This window comes from Elgaria multicarinata, chromosome 7 (assembly GCF_023053635.1).
Source record: "Elgaria multicarinata webbii isolate HBS135686 ecotype San Diego chromosome 7, rElgMul1.1.pri, whole genome shotgun sequence".
Taxonomy (NCBI): domain Eukaryota; kingdom Metazoa; phylum Chordata; class Lepidosauria; order Squamata; family Anguidae; genus Elgaria; species Elgaria multicarinata.
The window spans coordinates 50968181-50994693 of record NC_086177.1 but is presented as its reverse complement, the minus strand read 5'-3'; the positions used below and the strand labels follow the sequence as shown (position 1 = coordinate 50994693).

The 26513-nt window shown below is 38.6% G+C and overlaps 1 protein-coding gene across 1 annotated transcript in view; it reads left to right on the top strand.

Moving 5' to 3' along the window:
* Positions 1 to 26513, top strand: part of CEP192 (centrosomal protein 192) — a 66564-nt gene that overhangs the window by 15007 nt on the left and 25044 nt on the right. The window contains exons 10-32 of the mRNA XM_063131295.1: positions 987 to 1105; positions 2680 to 2899; positions 3345 to 3476; positions 4494 to 4558; positions 4645 to 4842; positions 5280 to 5397; positions 6588 to 6673; positions 7185 to 7836; positions 8451 to 8679; positions 8918 to 9079; positions 11136 to 11301; positions 12600 to 13401; positions 15888 to 16036; positions 16393 to 16623; positions 18628 to 18753; positions 19404 to 19547; positions 20062 to 20122; positions 21076 to 21215; positions 21304 to 21396; positions 22468 to 22583; positions 22665 to 22841; positions 24158 to 24248; positions 25004 to 25168. Of these exons, the coding sequence (XP_062987365.1) occupies positions 987 to 1105; positions 2680 to 2899; positions 3345 to 3476; positions 4494 to 4558; positions 4645 to 4842; positions 5280 to 5397; positions 6588 to 6673; positions 7185 to 7836; positions 8451 to 8679; positions 8918 to 9079; positions 11136 to 11301; positions 12600 to 13401; positions 15888 to 16036; positions 16393 to 16623; positions 18628 to 18753; positions 19404 to 19547; positions 20062 to 20122; positions 21076 to 21215; positions 21304 to 21396; positions 22468 to 22583; positions 22665 to 22841; positions 24158 to 24248; positions 25004 to 25168 (4442 nt within the window). The remainder of the gene's footprint in view (positions 1 to 986; positions 1106 to 2679; positions 2900 to 3344; positions 3477 to 4493; positions 4559 to 4644; positions 4843 to 5279; positions 5398 to 6587; positions 6674 to 7184; positions 7837 to 8450; positions 8680 to 8917; positions 9080 to 11135; positions 11302 to 12599; positions 13402 to 15887; positions 16037 to 16392; positions 16624 to 18627; positions 18754 to 19403; positions 19548 to 20061; positions 20123 to 21075; positions 21216 to 21303; positions 21397 to 22467; positions 22584 to 22664; positions 22842 to 24157; positions 24249 to 25003; positions 25169 to 26513) is intronic.

The following is a 26513-nucleotide window of genomic DNA, read 5'->3' as shown; positions in this document are numbered from 1 at the left end:
TTGTTTTTCGCCAAACATAACGTTTCTCATTGAGGCAAAAAGTTATACCTTTGACTCATCTGTCCAGAGAACATTGTTTCAGACATCTTGGGGATCATTTTTGAGATTTATTGGACTTCAGACAGGCAGCAGTGTTCTTTTTAGAGAGCAGTGATTTCCTCCTGGCTATCCTTACATGATAGCCATTCTTGTTCAGTCTTTTTCTGATTGTTGAGTCATGAGCATTCACGTTAGCCAAGGCGAGACTTGCCTGCAGATCCTTGGACGTTACTCAGGGGTTGGATTAGAACATGTAAATAGAGAAATCATAGCCACAATACGGAAGTGCCTATTAATTTAAAAATTGGTTTAGATGTTAGCTTGATGTTCAGTGAACGACAAATTTGGCAGATTCACACAATCAAAATAAGCCACGGTGGCTTATTTAAATTGCAGCGCATATAAGTCACGATTTCCATAATCATTGCCCAAGTGCAGCTTGGAGTTGGAAGCCACTCTCTAATAACTCATGGCCTATTGTAGAAGATCTAACTTGCCCAAATCCTAACATATCAAGTATTAATAGCTTAAAATGTGAACTGGCACACTCACTTTGAACCACTTCTGTTTCATACTTGCCTGGGTACAAGAAATTCTGCTTCTCAGGGTCCAGCAAAAAAGGAAGGGAATGAATGCAAATCTTGTATTGGTCTTAGTACAAAAGTCTCTTATACACGTGTGTGTTAAAACTGGAAAGGACAAGTAGTGAACATAAGGTGTTCTCAACACTGGTATTGTTCTGGTTGCATCTTTGAGGTGGCTGTCATGCTTATAATTACATGTTCCGGTGTACATATATCCTGTATGTATTTTCAATTTTGAATCCACATTTGGCAAAGCAGTTGTACAGCAGGAAATGACGTGTGAATTTTAACTTAAAGTGATATTTATCTTGTGGAAATAGAAATAAAATAAAGAAATGATGTTAAGTAACTATATCATTGCAGGGGTTTTTGCCTGTGGTGAGGAAGATGGAATGCCCTTAAAGATTAATACAGTCAGCAATAGCAGAAACGAAAGCAAAGGACCCATTGAAAATCAGACCCCAGACATGTCTTATAATAAGGTAATGTCTCTCTTTATTCTAGCATAATAATTAACTTGATTTAGACTGTCTATTGAGAATGCTTTGTTTCCCTTTTGCGGGAAAACAATCTGATTAGTCTAAATTTTCAAAACATCCCATGGCTTATGAAATCATGGCGCGTGCATTTTTCTGCTGTTGGTTCCAGTCAATAATTGTCTGTCCCGTTCTGTGAATTTGGTCCAGATAACATTTATTTGTCATGTCCCATCCTCCTTCCTTATCCCCAATCCTGCATGCTCGGAACAGAGTATTTGCTGTCTTGAGGGAGGATAGGGAATAGTACGTATTGACTGCCATTTCAGTAAAATTGCCCAAAATGGCATATGCAACTTCAAAGCAATGATGACCTAGAATTAAAATGGAAGCAGATACAACAGGACTCAAAAGACCAGGTAAAGATAAATAATTCATTTTTTAAGTCTTTGGTAAATAAAAAGGTCTTAACCTTCTAATGGTAGGCAACCAACAAAGGAGCCTTGTAGGCCTTACGGAAATATTGTTTCGCAGGGCAAATACCACTATTGAAAAGGCTGTCCCTTGCCCCAAAGAATATAGCTTTCTTAGTAGGAATTCAGAGCTAAGCCCAAAGATATGAAGTAATGGAGAGATTTGCTGTTGAAGTATAAAGGACTCTGGGTGATAAAAACTTTGGAGGTGATAACTATTGTGAAAGCCAGTAGATGGCCAATGCCATTGTGCCAAAGCAAGGACAATATGTTTTCTATGTCCTGAACCTGGGCAGCACTGGTTGAAGCTTTTAAACCATCTTTAAAGGCAGTGCTGCATAGAGCACATTGTAATAATCTAAGCTAGGGATCCTTGAGATATGACTCGCTGTGTACCAGTCTCAAACAGAGCAGGTTCACATTCAGCTTACTAGTCAGAGGTAGTAAGAGGCACTCCTCATCACTAGAGTACAGGAGAAGCCCTAGATTTTTTGCTTTAAGATTTATTTATTGCTTTAAGGATAGTTTGACCTCACCACCCTGTTGTCTTTTACACATCACTACAATGTAGATCCTGGTTCAGCATCCTTGCCATTGGATAATAGAACAAGATACTGAAATATATTTGAGCCAGGCAGCTTCAAAAGTTTTGGTTTAGCTGCTCTCTGGCCCCTTTCGATGGGTGAAACACACTACCTGTGGATGGAAACCCCTATACATGCAAGTTTTCACAGTATTTCCTGTGGTGATTTCTGACCAAAACCAGGAAATTGAGTATTGATAAGTCCTTGAGCAGGCTAAAGTGCTGGACTGGGAGGAGGTCTGAGTTCTTGTCCCCACTCAGCCATGGAAACTCACTGGGTGACTTTGGGCCAGTCACAGATTCTCAGCCCAACCTACCTCACAGGGTTGTTGTTGTGAGGATAAAATGGAGAAGAGGAAGATTATGTATGCCACCTTGGGTTCCGTGGAGGAAAAAAGGCAGGATATAAATGCAATAAAAAATAAATAGGTGTTCAAAAATGGCCTAGGAAAATATGTGTTAATTGACAATGAAATGAAATAAACTTTTTTTCCTAACAAAGTACTGCTTTTCTGTATTTTTAGAAGGATGAAACAAACTTAACCAACGCTGAACTAAAGCTAGATTCACTCTACTTTAAGCGTATTGATGATGCTGATGCGTCTGAGACTTGGCACACAGAACAGCAAAGCCAATTTTCTCAACTGTGTCAAGTTGCTAATGAAAGTCATGTTCCTCTGGCTGATGTGTACCTATCCCCAGGTGCTTACAAAGGATCTGAGCAATATCAGTATACAACAGAAGGTTAGTTAAATGTGTGCTTGGGGCTTCTAAATTAATTTGAGAAGCTGCTGAGTTGGTGGGTTGTTGCTGGCAAAGCCTTTGTACTATGTCTGATCCTAATAGTACATAGTCAGTTTACATTTCAATTACTGCAGTTCTCTTAACTTGTTGATGTCCGTAGAACTAATTACCTTTGAAAATAGCAGTTCAATGAAACTACTGCAATCCAGGGGTTTTTACACTCATTCTTTCAACTTAACCCCTTACTCACAGTATGTGTGTTCATAGCTCCTTGTTAGTTTTTCTTTCCCTTCCCTATTCCTGTTCCCCCCCCCCACTTTCCCCATCTGTCAAAATATAGCTATAACTATACTTTCGGCAGGAACCTTGCTTATGTTGCTCTAATGTGCTGGTGTATATGAGTACAGATGTTTAATATGAAGGAAATACTTGATGCATTTTTCAGAAGACCCACCACATAATGTTGTATATCAGAATGAAGAGGGAAGGTGGGTGACAGATCTTGCATACTACACGTCATTTAATAAAGAACAGGTATTCAGTCTCTCAGACATCAGTGGAGATTTCTTAACTGGATGTAAGTCTGATTATGTTCTTCACTCCTTTGAAATGCCTTGGTAGAAAATGCACTGTATATCACTTACTAACTCTAAAGGAGTATCCCTCTGCATTTACAAAATATGAGTGTGGCAGAGGTAATTGTATGTAGTTCTATGAATTTCTCTAATATTTTTATTTTACAATTGAGCAGGATTGGGAACATTTCTGGGTTGCGTGGGAGGTGGGGTTAAGCATACATTGGAAACCAGTCATTGAGATGCATTTTGTAGGTAATGGTATATGCATTACATTACCTACATTGTTTGAAAACGAAACAATACTTTAAACACTTCTGTTTTAAACAAAGGGTAGAGACCCAAAATCATGAACCTGGCAGGAAATAACAAAATTAAACTGGTGTAACCTGGCTTAATCTAAACTTGGTGTATTCATTGTGATAGACTTAATTTATAGCAACTGCACTTGTGCCTTTGGCTGCCTATTAGCTACAGAGTGAATCTCATAGTTTTCTTGCTGGCATATAAAGTTTTGAACTGCTTGGGACCAGATTACATGGCAGATTGCTATCTCTGATATAGACCTGATCATCTAAGACCATCAGATGAGGCCTAGATGGGTGTACTGCAACCTACAGATTGCCTCCTGGTGGCAACCTAGAAACAGTCCTACTTAGTGTTGGGACCAACTGCTGCATGTTTTTGGTTCCAGTTAAAGACCAATCTTCACCTAGGCCTTCCCTAGCTGATTGTATTGCCTAGTTGAATCATTAGTTTTCAGATTTTAAACATTTTAATTTAAGATTTATTTATGTTTTTAATTGCGATGTTTTATATTCTGTTTCCAGTGTGGGCATTTTATATTTTAAACTTCTTACATTGTAAACTGCCTCAGAATGTCTTTAGATATAGCCAAGCAATCTATAATTCGATTAAATAAATAAACTTGCCTTTAACTCAGTTCTCCATGGGAGCGTGAAATATGCTGAGATGTTAACTATATTATTTCCTCTCCCCCACACCACATCTCTGAAAAGCTGATGCAATTGCTATGATTGCCCAGGATCAAGAAGAATTTGAGAGGGAGCACAAATTTATGCAAGTAGGTAACATTCTGAAAATGATTCTAGAATGCCTATATTTGTAGCTAACAATAATTATCGACTTTTGTGTTTGCTACAATTTCAGGAAGAGAAAATGGACCCACAAAATACCTCTGGATTAGGAGATTTATCATGGAAATCAGTTAATAACTACAACCCTCTAAGAGCCTCACAAACTGACTTTAGCAAAGATGCTAGTTATTTACGGCTCTCTCTGGGAGAGTTCTTTGGCCAGAGATCTGAGGCTCTTGGCTGCCTAGGAGGAGGTGGTGATGTCAAACGGGTATGTAGCTGGCTTCTCCATATTCTTTTACCAATTCTTTTCTTTTAACAAGATTGCTTTCTCTTTGAGCCACTGGATCAGGCTCATTTGAAAGTGTCACAGCTAGATAAGAGATCACATGTTTTATACACAGAAGAACCAGGTTCAGTTTCTGACTTCATTAAATGACCTCTGATAGCATGACTGGGAAAGATCTTATCTGAGAACCACTGCAGAGCATATAATCCATTGGTCTAGATAACCTAGTATTGACTTGATATAAAGCAGCTTCACGTGTGTGTTAGCTTCTGTGGAGGTACATCTTTCAATGGACTGAAATTCTCTGCTAGCAAACAAATTTTGAAAACAATTTTGGAACACACCAAATTTACACATGTTTTTTCCAACTTCTGTCATAATGCTTATCAAAGAATTATCAACATTATGTTGTCTTACAGCCATCTTTTGGTTATCATATTACTTCTCCAGAGAAGAGACAGCCTGTACCTTTGTTGACGGAATCTGATGTATCTGATGAACAATTTGCAAATTTGCAAATTTCTGACATGCTTCAAGGTAATTTCTCTTAAAGTGCTTATCTGAAATTTGGATGCACTGACAATTTTCACTTCGGTGAAAGTAGCTACTTTTTTTATAGCTACCTGATAGGTTATTATTTTAGTTCTCTTTCAGTATCTACTTGTGTATTGGGCCAAGTCTGAGATGTAGAACTTCTCACATGTGGTCTATATGGAAATTTGCAGGAAGTTATTTTTTCATGCTTGTAGATTCAGTTGGAACACTTAGGTTTGTAGCTCTGTATAACATACAATTACAAAACAAACTGCCAGCCTGTCAGTAGGCATGTGAATTAGCGAAGAAAACAAAATGAGTTCTGTATTAATTAGCCAACTGAAGTGAAGCCTTCAGTGTAATTTGAATGTTTGGCATCCAAATGATTTGCTTTGAACATTTCAATACTGAAATGAAATTTGACACACATGCTTACCAAAGAATTCTACATTACAAGTTGTGAACCCCATCTCAGTCCCCAAATCTGCTACCACATTGCTGTTGCTTCACGCTCTTGCTCACAGGGCTTCTCAGTTGTGATATGTTGCTCATGGCTAACATAGGCCTTCTATGGGTGTACTCCAGCTATCTTAGCAGAAGCAAAGACCAGCAGGAGAAACAGATAGAGACTCCTTTGGGGATGCAGGAATGGGTATTGGCACTGGGATGCTGTTGCATATTGACCTGACCTGACCACTGCTTCTTAACTCTGTTGAGCATAGCTCAGGAGAGCAAAAGATCTGTTGCAGCACTCATAGGGTGAATAGTGATGATTAAGGCAGCTCAGTCCTTCTTGACTGTCCAGAAAGGACTCCTATTCTTTCTCGCCTCAAACTTTGCTGAGATCTAAAAATTAATACCTGCTATACTGTTAGGCATTCTGCTGATATTCTCCCTTCAGCTATTGACTGAGAAATGCATATTTCTAAGAACTTAATTATGTCTAAAATATTATCTTATGGACTTTAACATTATCCTCAAGCACTGCTTGGCAGTGTTTAATGGAGATTAATTGGAAATACTGAGAAGTGAACTGTCATATGTGAAAGATCCAGTCCATGCCCAACCATTGTTCACCCTGGTTGACATAAATGTTTGTGGTTCTTTCCATCATTGTTTGTTTGTTTATTGTAAGCAATATTCTATTCAACACAAGCTACCTCTTTTTGTGTGTCTTTTTTTTTTTGGTATAGACGACAGTCTTAAGGAAGAATCTCACACTGCATCTACTACTTTTACTCTTGGTGAAGTAGACACACAAACCATAGAGAATAGAAGTGTAAGTATGCAAATAAGATACCAAAAGAAAAGCACAATTTTTTGACAAGAGGTATTTGATTTATAAAAATGTTGTTAAAAGTGCTATATGTCTAAGATACAGTTGTTCAGTAACCCTATTCACACAGTCAAATAACCCAAAGCCTGTTGTAGGGTTATTTTAGGATTGTTCCCCTGCCATGCCACCCAGGTTCAGATGACATAACAAGCTATTCCTGTGTAAATAATTAGGGAAATGGTGGTTGGTATTTCCATTTAAAGTAAACCACTGTGGCTTGTTTGATCATGTGAACCAGCCCAATCTGAGGTTGGAAGATTAAACCTAGAGAGAAGCTAGGTTTTATGCAGAAAATGCAGCATTAAGTAGTGTGATGTGTCCCAGCTACACTTGTGTATTCTCATAACAGTTGCATCTCTTTCTGGTCAAATTGTCTGGGTAACGTTTGTAATAGATTTTCAAGTTCAATTTTCCAACAGGATGTTAAAACATCTCTTATTTTTCCAACGTTTAGGAGAAACTTGAAGAAAGAAAAGTTGAAAGTGAGCACCATGATCTAGAGCCTTCTGTTCTGAGTATAAGCACAATTGCATCTGCTATTGCAAATGCTTCTGTTAGTGCTGAACCCTCACAACTAGCTGCTTTGATGATGAAACTTTCAAATAAAAACACAGAGAGAACTAATATTCCAGAAGCTGACAAACTCACCAACTTTTCTGTCATCAATCAGCTAATATCCAGCAATGTTGAAAATAGCACATTTGATATAGAAAAATATCTCAGAAAAACTGATGAAGTTGGGAGCAACAGTGAGCCTGAAAGCATAGTTAAACATGAAGACACTGCCACAGATTGGCACCAATTTTTGTACAAACAGGAATGTGAAACTATTAGCCCAGAGGACCTGTCCAAAAGCAATTTCTATATCCAGTATGGAAAAGAGAAGCAGCATCTGGAAAAAATATATGAAGAAAACTGTTCCAGCAATTCAACTTGTGATACCAGTTCTTCTGAGCAGAAAAAGGAAATGGAATATGTTGAAGCAATATCTGATATAGATGAATATTTACAGTCAAAGACACAGACTACTGCTAGACCAGATTCAAAACAGAGGTCATCTGAAAGTGCTAAAACATCTTTGGAGGGTAATGTAACAACGTTTCCCAGTAAGTTTTAATTTTAAATTTTGTTCTCTAAACTATCCAATTTTGGATGAAATGGGAAACTATGGTTAACAAGCTGGGATATTAAACCATAGTTTAAAGTTGTAAAACCAGCTCATGCAAATGGGGGAGTAAATGGGCTGTATGCATTGGCAAAAAGTTTATTTGTATCTTGGCTTATTAAACTGAAGTATGATAATCTGAATTCACTTTCTGTGTAGAACCATAAAATACTCAGGTTCATGTATGTGGTTTTATTTTTCTATATGTATACACTCCTTAACTTGAAATTGTACCTTGTTTTTCTACTCTATATGCAAGGGAGGTGTGTGCCACAATAAAACCAACAATGTCTTCGGTAGTTTTAGCATGCTTGAAGAGCTGTGTGCATAAATATGAGCGTTGTAGAGATATTAACCTAAAAAGCCAATTACAACTCTGATTTAGTATCTGACTAATGTTGTATCTATTCTACTTGCTTCATTTGAGCTGTATTACACATCGTTACTAATTAATTTAATTAAATATGCATTTATAAAAGTGGGAAACTTTCAATCCCACGCAAGTGGTGTAAAGGCAAAACGGAACAAACCTGGGACCTCTTTTATTCTTTCCAGCTTACTCTAAATTGGAAAGAAGAGCTAGCAAGAGCACTCTGCCCTTTAATTCAAAATCTATTCCAGTACTGGTTTCCCCTCTTCCTGTGCGTCCTGAAAAAGTTACACACCAAGTTAAAGACCTGGATAAGCAAGATGGAAAAACTCTGAAAGTGAATACTACATGCAGCAATGGAAAGCATGTGACCTTTGAAAACACATCCCTTGATAATCAGGAAATTTCTGGCAAGTAAAAAAAACAAAAGTAGCTATGCCATTTTGTGCAGCACCTTGTTTTGAGCACAAATTAGTTTATTCCTAGGAGGATAACTGTCTGTGTTGGTGGGTGACTCCTCTCATCTACTTCTGGAGCTCTTTCCTGGTATCCCTTAGAGCAGCAGGGCTCTTGCTTCTCTCAGAAGCTAAGGTATTTTTCAGAAGCTCTCCTCCCCATCCCACCTGCTGTGATGAAATCCAACATTTTTCTTTTTTGAATGTACAGGAGAAGGTGTTGTAGTAACTGGACAGAAGCTTGCAACTCCTGTGCCTGGTATACAGATGTCAGATGATGAACAATACAGCTTCAGACCTTCAACCTCTCCTCTTATTCATTCATCTCCAAGTGAAGTTTCTGGAACTTCTCTTTCAGGGTAAAAACTATAGGGGAGCATGAGAATCACAAATGGGGGTGGGTAAGTTAAACTTTACTAAAGGTAAATATACTGTCAGACAATTGGACTATACATTCCAGTCTCATGCAGAGATTTTTCCGATCACCTGCCGATCGTTTTTTAAACTGGAGCTGCCAGGGATTGAACTTGGGATGTCTTGCGTGCAAAGCACATACTTTGCCACTGAGAGGTGGTTCTTCAGTTGAATTTGCCCTTCGTTGACTAGTCATCTGCAAATATTATTTTTCTCATGTACAACAGATATAATTACGTGTATAAAACATTTCCTCTGTTCAAGACCATTATGGAAGAAATATGAAATGACCATCTACTCTGCATTTGTAGCATGGATTACAAATGGAGATACTGCTGATGCTTAGTGTTCTTGCTAGGTGAACAGTGGTACAGTGTTCAGTTATGCAACATAAGGGATAACTGGTTGGCAGAGTCAGCGCTAATTTTTTTAGGAATTTAATCATTATGCATTGAGGAGCTAGCTGTAATCTAACTTATTCTTGCACATTAAGGCTCATTCAAGAAATAAGGCTGCCTCAGCCATTAATGTAGGGTGCAATCTTATGCATGTTTAGACTGAAAAAAGTCCTACAGCTCTCAACATACTGGTTGTAGGACTTCTTTCTGTCTAAGCATGTGTAGGATTGCATCTTTGACAAATAAGAAGTTAGATATTATTAAAATTACTATTTACTTTAGAAACTTATTTTCTGCCTTTCCAATGTTTCTCATACCACACACACAAAATTGTAAACTAACAGCGGGTCTGTTCAGACAGTATGCTAAGCCATGGTTAGGCTGCTAACCCTTTTGCAGAAAATGATTAGTGAGCGTGTTTAAATGATTATGTAGCCCCTATGGTTAGGAATGGTTCACATGGCATGCTAAACCATAATGTTTAGCTCAAAATGCTTAACCATTGTGGCTTAGTGTGTTGTGAACAGGGTAACTATCTAAAATTATTAAAATCTAAAAGCAGCATGGAATATAGCAGACAAACTAAGAATCAACAGTCTCATAATTTTATAATAGAGAGCAGAATTTTATAAGGAGCAAAATTTTAAGATTCAGCCTACCCTCTCTAGCAAAATTCAATTGAATTTTTTTTAAGTCTTAAGGGTCTGTGAATCAAATGTACCTTTTAAGGGAGGGAGTTCCAGAGATATAGGGCTACCACAGAAAAGACCCTTTTCCTTGAGCCTGCTAGTCTTATTGGACATGCAGGGCAATTGGCCTCCCTCACAGCCTGGGCAGGTTCACGTGGTTGTAGGTGGCCCATTAAGGAACCTGGTTCCAAATAGCTTAGGGCAGGAACAGGATATTAGGAGCATTGCAGATGTTTTGTAATAAAATTCTCATCAGCCCTAGACTGCATACACAATGTGGAGGGATGATGGGAGTTGTAGGCCCAAACAACTGGAGGGCCACAAGTTGCCTACCCCTGTTTTAAGTCTTTAAAGGTCAATTCCAACTTTAAATTGGCTGCAGAAGTGAATAGGTAGCAAATGCATCTGATAGTGAATTGTAATATGCTCCATACACTTAGCCTCAACAACCATCTGGGCAGCTGCATTGTGGACTAGCTGAAATCTCCAAACAATTTTTAAAGGCAACCTCCAAATAAAGCCAATTCTGGATGTAACTATAGCACGAATAAGACTTATTTATTTATTTAAAATATTTCTTGGCTGCCTTTCAGGGCACAAGCCCTGCCAAGGCATAATACAGCAATAAAATACATAAAAACAGTTTTAAAATGTAAAGTTATAAATGTAAAACAGTAAAATAATAAAAACAACAATAAAACCCACAGCAACAACGACAACTTAGGCAAGGTCTGCTGTTTGTAGATAGGGTAGTGGTTTGCAGACCAACCTTAGCTGATTAAAGGCCCTCCTAGCCATCACTGTTGCCTGTTTTTCCACAGATAGTGCAGAGTCCAGAAGGGCCCCCAAGCTGCATAGTCAATCTAGATGTGGCAGTTTAGATTTTTAAAGTATGTATTTTTTTTGTTTCTTAGATCCGATTGTCCTTGTACAACATCAAATTTTAAGGAGTCCCCTTGCAATGATTCTACACTACCTCAGTCAGTATATTCTGATCCTAGCTTGGAACGGTTGACCTTTGTTTCTGCCACTGAAAATACCCTTAGAAATCTAGCTTTGACTACTCCAGGGAGATATCAGGTAAGTCGCTTGCTAAATCATTTTTATATGCAAAATTTAAAGTTCAGCCACTTTAAGTCTTTGCAGTAGTATTGGATTCCGACTTGTTCATACATGCAATAGTATGCCAAGACTAGTACTAGTGATAGGGCAACTGTTGCATCTAAACATTAAGTACCTCCAACTCACACACACTTAATATTACTTGGTGGTACTTCCGAGAGTTATTTTTCCTTTGATTCATAGACAAGCAGTTCTCTGGAAAAACCATGAGATTGCTGACTCAGTAGTAAGAATAATCACCACTATTGACTGTATTAATAGTTATTTATTTAGCGATTTATCTTACTTACTTGCCTATTTTTAATGCAGTTGACGTGTATAAATTGCACATTTTTAATCAGTTAAAATTCTCAAAGGATTTTATTTGCATGTATATTACTGCCCTGCACTCAGAAGTTGCCAGTTGCATTCTTTTTAAAAGACAATAGTTTCCTTGTGGTTTAACATTTTTGTCTTCCGTTCCAAGTGTTAAACCTTGTGTTGAAGATGTACAAACTTTTGCCAAATATTGAAGCATTTATTGTTGGGCTCTTCTTACTCAGATACTTGTCTGAGTGTGAGTGAATGGCCTTCTTGCTCCTTCCAACTTAGTCTATTTTTTCTCCAGATAAATGAAGGTACTTCTTGTAGTAGAAGCACAGGGCTATATCCAATGTTACGTGAAATAGACTTTACTCATGCAGTGGGGATTTCCCTCCCCACCCCCCCTAGCCCCCTGCAAGACTTTCAAATCTGCTTCAGTGGGGTCCCCCAGACCTCTGAAGCAGGTTTGGGATGGGGAGGAGGGAGGGGGAGTTGGATCCACCAGGCTTGTCCATTCCTCTGACAGAAGGACATTGTTGGATACAACCCATAAGTTTGCATCTTGTGTCAAGTTTGTATTTTTTTCCAAGAGTGCAGGTTAGTCTTTACAAGCATGTGCATACGAAAATTCTAATGTTATATTATTCAAATTTACATTCTGCATAGACACAGCAATATTTAGCTAAGGTCAAACATGGACCTTTATTTTGTAAATTTTACTTGTATGTTACAAGTAAACTTCCTGTGCCCATGCTGTTTATGGCAAAAGCTCCCTTAACTTAAATAAGCAGGCTACTATTTTTATTTTTCAAGTAAATTTATTGGTGCTATGAATGTATAGTATGGTATTCTGTTGAAACAAGTGTATAAATCTGTATCTGGCATATGCTCACTAATCTTACATTTACTATAAATTGTGAATGCTGATCAGAATTTTAATTCCTTCTGTTCAGAGCAATCGTGTCAGTGAGTTGAGCACAACAATCGTTTGGACCAGTCCAACTTCAATATTGGAACAGGAAACTGGAAAATACATTGCTTTGCAAAATAGCCAACATCCATCACTAAGCACTAATGGAAGAAACCAAGCTAAGAAGCAAGAAGTAAACGAATCAGCAGATCCTGCCAGTCAACCTGAGAATCAAAAATCAACTGGACAGCTTCCTCCAAAAAGTGAAGACCAGGCTGCACAGAAGTGTCCAAATAATAATGAACTGGGACAGGTTGATACACCTGTAATACAGCATGATTATATAGATGCAGCACATGGACTAGGCTTATCCTCTCTAAAAAATGTGCTGCCTTCTAACAGTTTAGATGGCTGTATTTCAGTAAATCAAAACAGAGCACATTTGAAATCCAATGGTACTGCTTCACAGATTCCAGAGATAACTCCTGCATTTCCAACATTGCTAACAAGCTGTTCTCTTAGAAACACTCCATTTGCCCAGCAGTATCTGGGAAGCTTGTCATCTCACAAAAACATTGCTTTGCCTCAGTATCATGTTGGTTATCCTCCAGTTTTTGGTGTTCCATCAGGACTGATCTATTCTACCATCCCTGTGGGTCATATTCAAAACTCGCTGACTGCAGGAATAACACTAGGGCCAGATGTTGGGCCTGTTATGCTGGGCACCACTCGACATTGCAATTTCACATCCAACCAGAATATCTTCACTAGTTCATCACATACAGGGCAAGCGACTGATGCTGATGGACCTCGACAGTGGGGGGAATCTGTGCCATTTGGCTTTGGTAAGTCCATTTCCTTTTATTTCAATAACAACTAAAATCACCTGTGATCAATAAGATGCTTATCTGGACTTTTGGGCCAGCTGAAAAGAATCTTTTAGAATCTAAAGTATAAATGAATGGCATTTCCATTTTGAGTTTTTCATTTGTTTATTTGGAAAATGCTTAGTGGCATAGATAGTAGACTTGCTTGTTTATATAAGAAATATTTTATTTCCTTTCCTGCCGTGCTTTCTCCTTCCTCCCTTCCCATTTTCCATACTCTATTTTCTCTTATCATCTTGCTTTCTATCCCTTTCTTTGCTGAATATAACTTGAGCAGATGAACAATTATTTTTAAATTAATTGCCTTAATCTCTAGAAATCATGTTGCTAAAATAATTATGTAGTGCAACTTAATGTACGTCAGCAGCAGCTATGAAACATTTGTAGATTCCTATTCTGCATCTAATAACCCTAAACATAGAAGTTCTGGTTTCCCTCTGGCACATGCTTTGAAATCAATATGATGAAATAATAAAACAACATTTTGGGCTGTGCCATATAGACTGAAATTTTCTTCAAACTTAAAACGGCTGAAAAATCAAAGAAGAGAAAAAAAAAACAAAGTGTAAAAAGTTGCAAAGAACTAAGTGGTGGGTACAGTGCAAAATATTACAGAGCAGGTACCAGAATTTCAGGGATATTTTTTGAAGAGAACTCTACAGTGCTTCACTTAAGAGTTTAAAGACTAAGGCTGCAATTCTCTAGTATCACCCATACAGACTGCTCCCTCTCTGGCCTGTTTACCTTCTTTCCCCATACTCTTTTATTATTATTATTATTATTATTATTATTATTTATTTATATAGCACCATCAATGTACATTGATGGTGCTATATAAATAAATGTACTTTTATGTACTTTTCCTTTTAAGGGTCAGTTGCTTGACAATTTTAGAACCTACTTCACGTGGATGAAGCGGTTGGTAAACCGCAGGACACTTATCCAAAGCTTTAAATCCTTTTTAATGAGAAATGAGCAGAGGGGACCTGATCATGCGTTACTTCAAATTAGATCAATTGATAATTAATTTTGATAGTAACAACTGGTGACTTGCGAGGTGGTGGGGAGGTAACCATCACCCAAACCGCAAACCACAAGAATCTTTTCTGTTTTCTTAAACCCTAATTAATATGAATTGGCTATTCAGTCCTTTAATAACCTTCCCAAAACACTATCATTGTCCTGTACTCCCACTTGCTTCTTGTTCTTCCCTGTAGCTACACAAATTTGTCCTTGATCATAGTTGCACCTTGCCCAGTACACAGGAGTGTGTTGTGCTCTTGCATTATTGGGGTGGTTTACCTTTGCAGCAGCTTCCAACAGCTTTTGTAGCTTTTTTGCATTGTTTGGCAGTGTGGAAGTAGCTGCACTGCAGTGGCTCCCCCTAAAAGAATAACATAATCATTCTTCAAAATGTGCAGGTAGGAATTGCCCCATGTTCTATTACTCAAGGGTAGTATAACTCTATTCTCTCATAAGGTGTTGTATATATTTAGAGAAGATCAGGATCGCTTGAGGAAAATAGGGCATGCAAAGGGAATCATTCTCATGTGCCGTATCCCAGGAGAGTTGGGCTCCAAACAAGTAGCTATTTGGAAGACTGGCAAGAGCCAAATTCTGCCCTGGTCCCCAGCAGGCAAGAATGGCTCTTCATACACCCTGTGTAGTTTATTATTGCATTTATAACCCGTCTTTTTCCTCCAAGAAATGCAAGGCGGCGTACATAATCTTCCTCCTCCTCTCTATTTTATCCTCACAACAACAACTCTGTGAGGTGGGTTGGGCTGAGAGTGTGTGACTGGCCCAAAGTCACCCTGTGGGTTTCCATGGCTGAGTGGGGACTAGAACCCAGATCTCCCAACTCCCAGTCCAACACTTTAGCCACTACACCACACTGGCTCTTACAAGGAATTGATAACTGGAGGGCCAGAGCACTTGCAGTGGACTGCACAAACATGTTCCAAGAGTTGCCCAGCCCTGCTGTAAACCATCCCAATCTTGATGAGTGTGTGTGTATGTGCTGTATTTGATTAAACCCCTTTGACAAGAATAAACTTGTATAGTATCTCCTATACTCTAGATCTATACTATGTGAAAGTATTTTACTAAAAGTATTTGCTGTAATATTCTTAAACGTATCTTTTTGGAATGATAGTCAAGCTGGAATTTGTATTTCAGTTTTGTCATAAATGTTTCAAGTATGAAATGTTCTCTTAAGGCAAGGCAAGAAAACACAACTCTGTATGCTGAAGGTATTCACAGGTGTATTTTTCAATGTGTTAGTAATAAAAAATATTTAGTTAAACTGAAGGCAATGCTGGTTGATGAGACACAGAGTTTCTGTTCTGATTATTATAGCTGTAAGGGATTAGTCTTTTTATGTTGGCAAAGGTTTGTCAATGAAATAGATGTCAAATTATTGAGGTTTTTCTTTCTTTCTCCAGCACATGTGAAAGTCCCTGAGGAAGTAAAGTTCCCTAATGCTTGTTGTGTGGGGTTCACAGCACACGCAGTCCTTAGTATTCTTAATCCATCTGAGCGGTGGCTACAAGTCAGCATTAACCTTCTTAGTATTATGCTTGATGGTGTAAAGGTATGTACTAAATCATGCCATATAGTATGTTAAAAATATTATTGAGAAAAAAATTAACTGAGTAGAAATGGGGTACTATCTCCTTTGCAGCCAAAGATAGTACTCTGAACTTCAAATTTCTGCCACAGCAAATGCCTTGTTGATAGTGATCTTCTGTTTCTCAAACACATACCATACCACTGGCCATTGTAATGAAGCTTGAATACATGTGCTCCATTTCAGAGCACTCATCAGTATAGCATTGGGTATGGGAAGCAGAGACTTCATGCGTCTTTGTATCTACACCTCTAGAATATTTGTTACTTATTTATATTGAGAATTGCTTGTCTTGTATACGTTTGTGTTTTTTTCTGTAGATGGAAATTCCAAAGCACAGATGTCTGCTGTTTAAGAACAAAACTGTCATAGGACCTTGTACTACAGAAGAACTGAAAATGCTGTTTTTGCCCTGTCAAGCGGGAGTCTTCCAGTGTGTACTTAGTGTTGCTTCTTGGCCAGTTGCTGCAGATGCAGATACAGTAGTCCAGGCAGAGGCTTTAGCTGCTAGGGTAAATGTGAATGCAGTTGCTGAAAATCCTAATATAGAGGTAAAAATCCTGATGAATATATAGTCTGTATCTATTTAAAACATTTTGATGCAACCTTATGCTAAAGATTCCAAAAATTAAAGCAATAAGAAGTACAAAAAATAAGCAGCAAATAAAAGCACAGCTAAAAGTGAATTAGAAATATTAAAGGCATTTTAAATGTATCAAAATGCCTCCTTGTAAGGAAAAAATGCTTGGCACTTAAAAGGCAAAGTTGGCACCAAGTTGAAGTCCCGGGGGAAGGTACACTACAACTTGAGGTGCCACTACCAAAAAAAAAAAGCACCCCACCACCCTTTCTTGTTCAAGCAAACATCGTCTTGATGTGGAGGTATTTGTAGAAGGGCATTTGGTCAATGAATTTAATGTGCAGGTTGGTATCTGAGAATGCCCTCCTTCAAATACTCGGGTTCCAAACCATGTAGGGTTTTAAGGTAAGCTCCAGTACTTTGAATTTGGCCCCGAAGCAGATAGCCAGCCAATAAAGCTGACAGATTTCCTGATCCTTTGAGTATGCACACATTGCTAACTGCCATAGTGAGACTTCTTCATTGCATGAAATCTCATGGCAAAAGCATAATGGTTACACTGTTCAGAAATAATTTAACTGATGGTCAGCAACTATAGTCTCAATGTAATTCTAGCACAATCCAAAGCTAAAAACTACAACTTTGACAGAGATATACCCAAAAGGTTTCTCCATTGAAATCTCTGAGGCTCCAAACACAGGGAGTCATCTTTCCTGGAGTCATCCTTCCCAAGCAATGGAGGGCAACAGTCAGTAACCAAAACGATTTCCAGGGTTATCTCTTTTCCCAGGCAATCAAAGACACGGATCTCCATAAACAGCAGAAATAACAATGATTTGTAGGGTCATCATTCTCAGGCAATAAAGGCAAAAGTTCTAGGAAGGGCCAGATCAAATTTATACACAGAGATTTTATTTAACCTTGAACTTCTGTTAGGATCAGTGCACTATATGGGCTATTAAGTCCAAAAGTAACTTCACACATGCAGAGAGTTCCATGCCACAGCTTTCACCTTGGTGACTCCATGCTGCATAAATCTAGACATGGAAAAGTCTAAGAGTCAAGATCAAAGCCAGCTTGACAGTAGTCTGGGCTAATAACAAGGAAGACACACAGTCCACAACAAAATGAGAGTTCAAAGCTATGAAAAGCATCATAGTACTTCTCATGGCAAGTCCTTCGCAATCTAAAGTTCCTATTAGGAGAGTCCCTGTGCAGAGTGCTGGATCTAAACAGAAGGTTTTGGGCAATGTAGACGAAGTTCCTAGCAAAGACTCCTTGGTTTTGCATCGGCTTAAAAGCAGAAGCCATGATTAAGACACCTCAGGACCACTTGACAGACAAGGGCTTTTGGCCTTTCAGTGAGGCTCCTATTGAACCAGGGCGTTGTTGCTCGGTTCAGCCTGGATGACTCTACGGCAAACCTCTTCCCCTCCTCTGTCAGGTTCTCACAGAGAGCTTCCAGCCTCCCTCCTTGTTAAGGTTGGCTACGTAGGTGGATGCAGGGAGTAGAGCAACTCTTCCCTGCTCTGCTCTGAGAACACTGATGGAGATAACCTCACACAATTTCTGAAAATCCACAGGCTGAATAGACCCACTACCTCTAATCAAATCCTGGCTGTAACCTACAAGGCCCACTGTAGTGCTGAAGCTGGGCCCTGGTAGGACTTTCTTTTAAGACTGGCAGGATATGATTTGAGTGAAACAATGGTCAGAGTTGTGGCTGCACTGTATTCTCCACTAACAGAAGTTTTCAGAGGTGTATATCCTCACTACAGTTATCCAAATGGGATCTTACCAGAGCAACAATAGCTGTGGCGAGACTATCCCTGTCCAGAAGAGGTCACAGCTGGAACCTTTTGTCTGGTTGTCTTTCAGTTACATTTGTTTAATTCTCTGTACAAATAAACATGGTTTTGTATACCTCATTTCTTAAAGGTATTATCTCCTCTCCCTTCTCATCTTTTGATATTAGGTGGAATCAGGAAATACAAACACCCTGGACTTTGGTGATCTGCCATCAGGCAGCTCTAAAGCTCTCCCACTGAAACTAACTAACAAGACTCGTGCTAGAGTGCCAATCAGACTTGTTATTCAGGCAGTAAGTACAGCAGCTTGTAGAGTATGCCTGTTGGCTCCATGGTAAGGTTGTATTACACGAATCCCAAAACAACTTTCAAAAGTTTTAGGAAGCTGGAATATAGGGATTGCAGTTGATTGATCTTATTTCATAATACCACAATTGTTAACAACCCACATGATGCAGTAGACTGACTATACTGTACTTTGTTTTACCAACCACACTACTTCTGGGTGTACTTCTTACATCTTGGAACTTCTGTCCTCCTCAGCTTTCTCATTAAGTAGGCTGTCAGCCAGTATTGAAGCCACCAATGCAGAGGTTGTTATCATACTAGGCTTTGCTACCTTCAATACAATTGATTGCTTCCTTCTCTCTAATTGGTTCCCTAGATTTCTATGGCTTGTTGTTTAGTTCCCTACCTAGCTAATCTTCTTACCTAGCTAATCACTTATTCAGCGTCCCTCTGTTTTCCACTCTCAATTCAGGTCCGTCATGGATCTATTTGTGGCTCTCTGGTATATTCTCCTTCACTATATTCCCCTTGGATGACCTTTAATCCCATGGTTTTCATTACATATCCTGACAATAGTGAATAACATGGTTATTATTCTGTACTGTAGAGAGCACTGGCAATGCCCTTTTAAAGTTTAAAAAAATCTTTATTGCAGAATGCTGTAGCGTGGCGCTGTTTTACATTTTCCAAGGAAGCAGTTAACTCTTCTGTTAAAAATACACTCCCTACTTACAACATCTCCCAGCTAGCAGCTCCTTCGGTGATATCACATGTAATGAATGCAAGCTGTGATGGGCAAGTAAGTAGTTATAGACTATTTGGATACAGTTGATTTCAGTGAAGTAGCAAATGACTAAGTGCTCATCTAAAATCTCTTCATAATGGAATTTATATTTGGGGGAAGTTTGTTATGCTTTACAAATATTTGCCATATTATGTTACAAGGTATCTGGTTACATGCAAAACTTCATAGTACTGGGGATAGCAGTCTGGCACTTGAGTCGGTGGTATGCCTTTCCTTGCCGGTCATGATCTGGTTGTGAAAGAAAGAAAATATGAACTTCTCACACTACAGAAGAGCTCTGCTCTCTTTATTGCTTAGGGGTAGTATATAGTATACTACCTAGTATACTATATATAGTATACTAGTAGTATATAGAGTAGTAGTAGTATATAGAGTTCTGTCTTTTAAATCTGCGGTTCACTCTAAGATTATGTAGCCGATCAATGTTTCAAGTTTTATTGCATAGCATTTTTTAAAGTTGTACTTTTCTATAGAATACTTCATTCTATGTAAATGTCTTTCTTTCCAGGATCCTGAAGTTCTAGTGGTTTGGGTCCAGTTCCATGCACCAAACAAATGCATCTCTTCAGGTATAGATTTGCTACCTTCTTAAACTAATGTAGGTAAAAAATCAGTTGGCTGTGTAAGTCCAGCAAAACAAAATTCTGTTTCAAAATGTATGCACAGGCACTCTGGGCCAAGGCTATAATAGGAAAGCTCTTCCAAAGTGTATATGTATCATACACCATTATGCTCCTTGCATACACAGTAACATAAGGTGGGGCATGAAGTTCTGCAAAAGGCAACTCCATTTTTCTTTGGGTCACTTTTGCCCCATTCAGATAACACGCTAAACCATGCTGCTCAATCACAAAATGGTTAACAGAATGCATAACCTTAATGCATTCCATTAACTATTTTGTGGTTAAGCAGCATGGCTTAGCGTATTTCCTGAACCAGGCCTCTGTGTTCAGGTCAGGAAGCCAAGTATGGCCCTGTTCAGAAGACACTTTAAACCATGGCTTTAACCACAGTAGTTAAGACAGAAAGTTAGGCTGTGTTCAGAAGACACCTTAAACCACAGCTTTAATCATGGTGAATGTGGCTTTCTGGCTTAACCACCATGGTTAAAGCTGTGGTTTAAGGTGTCGTCTGAATGGGGCCTTTGTGCCATAAAGGTCAGTGTGGAATGAAGTGAATTCTATTTTACTTGTGAAGTCTGGAATACTGAAATAGCTTTGAAGCAAGTAGAAGCCCTAATTCATCATAGCTTTGGGGTGTTTATTTAGAGTGAAGTACTTTACTGCTGCTGGTCCCTTATCATTTGCATTCATTTGTTGCAAGTTTTAGAATGTTTTGAAACAAGCAGCCCCACATGTGCAAACCAGTATTGATTCTATATGCCTCTGTAGTACCTGGAACATGATCACTTGAATCACTATCGGGTGGTTAAATACTGAGAATATTTGGTGTCAAAACTGATTCTAGAATAAGGAGCAAGGCTCTGTACTCAGTAACTCTTTTTCATTGATAACTTTTTCAGATTCTTTGGGCCCAGCAGATGAGTACTTTGCAAAAATTGATGTGGAAGTTGATAGTCCAGAGCCTGGCAATGTTTTAAGAAGTGTTCCTCTGAGTGCAAGATCTGGAACTCCTAGGGTATATGCTCCAAAGGGCCTGCAGGTATATTTTGTAAAATACCACTTGAGATATAGCTTATTTTTTCTCTATTAAGCTTGTAACTATTCCATGCCACCTGTTTCCCCCCCAGACGTTATATATGTCTACAAAGATGGGATTATCAACAAGGCAGCAATTGCCATTAAAGAATGCTGGGAATATTAAAGTTTATTTGAAGATTATGGTAAGTTATTTCACCTCTTTTCTAAGGAATAGTTCTAAAAGTACTGTCAACCCTAATTGGACTAGCCTAGTTTCCTATATGCAGAATGATTAACTGAGAGGCAAGAGTTTCTGTTCACTTTCTGCTTTTTTCCTATCAAAAAGCCTGAAGTTCAAACTGCTATGACAGTCTTACAAATAGTTCAAGTCACTCACCTTTTAATTCTAAAAATGTATATGAGAGGGTATAACATCAATGAGCTTGAAAGAAGGTGGCATTGAGAAAATCCTCAGATTTCACTATGCTGTTTAATTTACCAGACAGCTTCAAACATACCAAATCTAAGTAAGATGCTTGAGTGTATGGTGGTGTCTCAACTAATGTAGTTTGGCATCAGGTTTTTAATTGCTTTCTCTAAAAAGCAGCCAACACTGAAGTTAGCTTCGATCTCCCCCAGGAGAGTGTTCCATGGTCTTTGTGCTATGTGCACCTTCCTGCCATTTGATGGCAGTGGGACAGAGCAGGGCTGCAGGTATTGATCTCAGATGTCATAGCAGGTTCGTAAGGGAGGAGACTAATTTTTAAGTTACCTTGATTCCAGAGTATTTAGGACTGTAACAATCAGAATCAGCACTTTTTGAATTGAGCTAAGAAACAAATTATTAACCAATCAAGATGATGTTAATTCATCTGATCAAGGGGCCTCAGTTAAAATTCTGGCAGTTGCATTTGCACCACTGAGCTTCTAGAGTAGTGATAGACATCTTGTCCTTCACATGTTCGGTCCTACAATTCCTATCAGCCCTTCCCATTGGCTATGTTGGCTAGGGCTAATGGGTGTTGTAGGTCAAATCATCTGAATGGCCACAAGTTGCCCAACCCAATTCTAGAGCCTTCCAAGGCAGTCCCATGTAAAATCGGTCATCATACTCTAATTTGGATCAAACTAGGGTATTAATGCCAGATACAGATTTTCTAAGAAATGCTGCAGCTTGTACAGTAGTCAAAGCTGGTAAAATGTAATCATGGCCATAGCTATAACCTGAATATCAGATGATAACACCTTGATTGAAGTACTCCCTTCCTTTCCAGACACTAGAGCCAGATAGCTGCATTTATGTCAAGCCTGAGGATCTGGTCCTTACACCTGGGGAAGAACAAGAAGTGACAATTGAATTTTCTCCAAAAGACTCCAGAAATATGGAGAGGTAATGCAACCTAATTGGCCTAATGATATAAAGTAGAGATTTGTTTTATGGAGTATCTAATTTGAGATATTATTTTAATAGTGTTGTGAAAATACTGGTATTGCCATCTGGGCCAGAATATAAAGTGACTGTGAAAGGTGAAGTGTCTGCGGTGGAGAGCAAACCTGTGGTACAAAAATGTCCCAATCCAGACGTTCCTCCCATTCTTGCCAACAAGCAACTTCTGTCATGGGGAGGTGTACAACTTGGCAGAACAGTGTAAGTACTAAGAAAACAGTTTAAGCAGCGTGTGATAGATGTTTTTGTACAAAGCCTGGACCGTTGTTTTTTTATTATTAAAGGAGAATGAAATGCCTTGTTCAGACATGACAGTGCTTTTTATTGAGTACTGTTGTAATGGAAATGATACAACCCCAAGGAAAGATTTCCTCACAAGATGACTGGGATCAGAAGCCCATGCACTAGGAGAACGTGCGTAGAAGGGGTTTGCTGGCATAGTTGGGCCAGGAAACATCAGAAGTTAAAAAGTAAAATGTTTATAATGTGCATTATAAATAAAATATATGCCAGTTAAGTACACTTTTTAAAAAAGGGTAATCCCTTAATGGCATCCAAAATCTGCTGCTTGATACATGTCTGCCCTGCTCTGCCTTGTGGTAGTAGGCCAGCTATGCATCTATAGCAGGGCTGGGCAACCTGCAGTCCTCAGTCCAATTTCAAAAATCTTTTGCATGCAATTAGTTTGGACCTTTGGTAGTAGGGATCTGTCCCTTCCCTGGCAGCCCACCGCGTTGGAAGGAAGAGGGGGAAAAGAATAGGGGGTGTCAGAAATACAGAGAAAAGAGAGTGAGAGAAAAGAAGTGACCCATCTACTTTTGGCTCTGACCCTACCCACTACTGGCTTCAGCTCTATCCCCTGCCAATGAATAGTCCAGACAGATTACCCATGAGGGAATGCAGCCCTTGACAGGAAAAAAAGTTACCCACCACTGATCTAGAAGCACATACTGTGCATAAATAATATAAATAGCTGAATAAACCTTTTGAGAACCTAAACAGATTTTGATACCAAAAGTGCACTAACTTGCAACTCTCAGATTAAATAATAGGGTAGTTAGATTAATCCTTCTCTGTGAGCCCCTGCCAAAGGAAGTGAGGCAGGTGGCTACTAAGAGGAGGGTTTCTTCTGCTGTGGAACGAGCTCCCCAGCGAGGTTCACCTGGCGCCTACACTGTACTCCTTCTGTCGCCAGCTGAAGACCTTTTTATTTTCTGAGTATTTTAACACCTAATTTAACTTAAATTTAAACTTTGCTGTTTTAATTCCATATTTTAACCTATATCAATTTCTGCTGTGTGGTTTTATCCTGGTTGGAGAGCTTCGGCTATTGGGCAGAATAAAAATGTAATAACTAAATAAATAATTGGTGATAGCTTCACTAAATCAACTTGGATTAGTGATGCTACAATTCTTATTTAGTAGTTTTAGTATAATTTTCGTAGAAAACATGCAGCTGTTTTATTCTTGTCTCATAAATAAAAGCAGATCACTACAATTTTTAAATACAATTTTAGTCAACAGAAACTAATTCTGAGAAATGATTCTCCATCTACTACCCAACAATTGCGATTGCTGATCAGAGGTCAAGATCAGGACTGTTTTCAGGTGAGCCATGTAAACTGATGTTTGAAACTTTTTGTACAGTCAGATATGCTCCATATTTGGAATTGAGGCTACTTTTTATTTAAAACTTCTCATATAACTGGGATAGCCTTCGAAGGGTGCCCTTCTAAGGTTGTAAGTCCATACTTGGGAGTAAGTCCAGTTGAATTCCAGATGAATTCTGTGGTACATCTAAGTAGACATACATAGGATTGTGCTATAAATCTGACCTGAATGTAGTAGACATGCTTTGAAATTTTAATTTTCTAAATGTTGGCTTTAGTGTGACACTGTTCCTCTGGCTGAAGTTTTTAATCAAACTGCTGCTTAATTATACTTTTTTTATTTAAACTAAGGATTTTGAATTTTTCTGTCACAGATTCTGCATTTCTGTTGGGAAATATTCAGTGATATACCAATAAACTTATTTGCAAACAAAATACCTGTTTGCAAATTTAATGCATAATAGTATAGCTCGTTCTGCCTGTATTAAGAGTTACCTCTGTACATGGGAGATGTTGCACAGTAGAACTGAATAAAAAATAAAATTGAGGCTCCTACACCTTTCTAAACTGAGACTATTAAGATTTCTTAAATTCCTCTAGTATGCCAGCATTTCCATGGAGTGATGTACCTCTTAATTCATGGAACTATGAGAATGAATGGTTGTAGTTTGTACAGTTGATTGAAAACTTAACTCTTCTGAATTGAGACCTCAGCAGATGAACCTGTGGGTTTTTTCCTTGTATATTTTGTAGTTGAATCTTGGAGAACACGTTTACAATAACTGCGAAATAAAGATCCGACCAAAACATGATTATAGTCTTTGTCTAATGTTTACACCATCTCGCTTAGCTTGCATGTTTGCAAAGCTCGAAATGAAACAGCTTGGTCTTCTATCGCAACTAGGAATCAAGTTCACTGTAAGTTGTCTTTATACTGATGTATGAAATTTTATGGTATATTTTCTGAAAAGAGGATATTGCTTCTTGCAATTATTCATACTTTCTAAATCTAAGCCAGACAAAGCAAAACATTAAAACATGGTCATATAGCCTTGCTGGGTTGTTGTTGTTGTTTTGATATCAAGTACTTCAGTGTCCCGCTCTTAATGACAAGAAAGCAATCTCTATGACTGGGTTCACAAACACACTAACCCATGATGGTTTATTTTTTGGAACAACCCATGATGAGTTAGTGTGTTGCCTGTGGGATGTGTGTGAACACACACCCCCGCCCACCCCTGGTAGATTATTTCTCCCAAATAAGCCACACTGAGACTCCAAGGTCTGCAGTAAGGGTTATTTTACCTATGGTGGGTTAGCATATTGTCTGTTGTGCCAATGAAGATTACGGAGATTGCAACCAAAAATGCTGCCACTGCTTCGCCCCTCTCAAGCAATCTCTATTCCCGCTTCTAAGGAAGCTGGGATACCTGCCCAGCTGGATGGGAGGACTACAGGACGAGAGACTTTACAGGGGGGTGAAATAAATTGCTCCATGTAGCTTGTTTGCCTCATCATCTGATGGTAGGTTGTTTGCATAACTACCTACCCAGCTTGCTACTCACCATGGGTTAGCGCGATGTGTTATCCGAGCTTACATAGTTCAATAACTAATGTTCCCCTTCTTGTTCTTCTCCTGATACTTCAACTTCTCCTGGGCCTTTCAATGTCTAACCCTCTGAAGTATCTGAAATGATATACTTGATGGTCCCAGGCTTATCTGGGCAATGTTTTTTGGTTCACTTATTGTGGCTGTTGCCCAGTTATAATATAACTCAGCCATGCTTTGCTGCTCCCTTGTTTTATATATGCTGGTTAATATTGCAGTGGAGGCAAAGGATCATAACAAAGTTGGCACCATAAGCTTGCTGAATTTATATACTTCTTTGGATTGCAAGAGCTTCACCATATACAGATCAATCTCTTGCATCCACTCAGATGCTATAGCTGTAAGCTGCCTTGAAAGAGACGGGATACTAGTTTTCCAAATAGGTAGTCTGCTGCAGGGATATGAAAACTTTAAGTCTTACCCCATCTCCTTTAGTGTTTCAGGGCTTTGGTGGTGTTTTGCTGTTATCATTTGTTAGCTAAATTTTAAATATGAATCTATTTAGGAAGTAGTAGTATATTTATTAATTAAATTTATATCCTGCCTTTCCACTAAAATGGCGCTCAAGGTGCCTAGCAATAACATACAGATGAAATAAAAGGGCTATAATTAAAATATCATTAAATGACAATACTTTTTTGGATGTTGTTATTA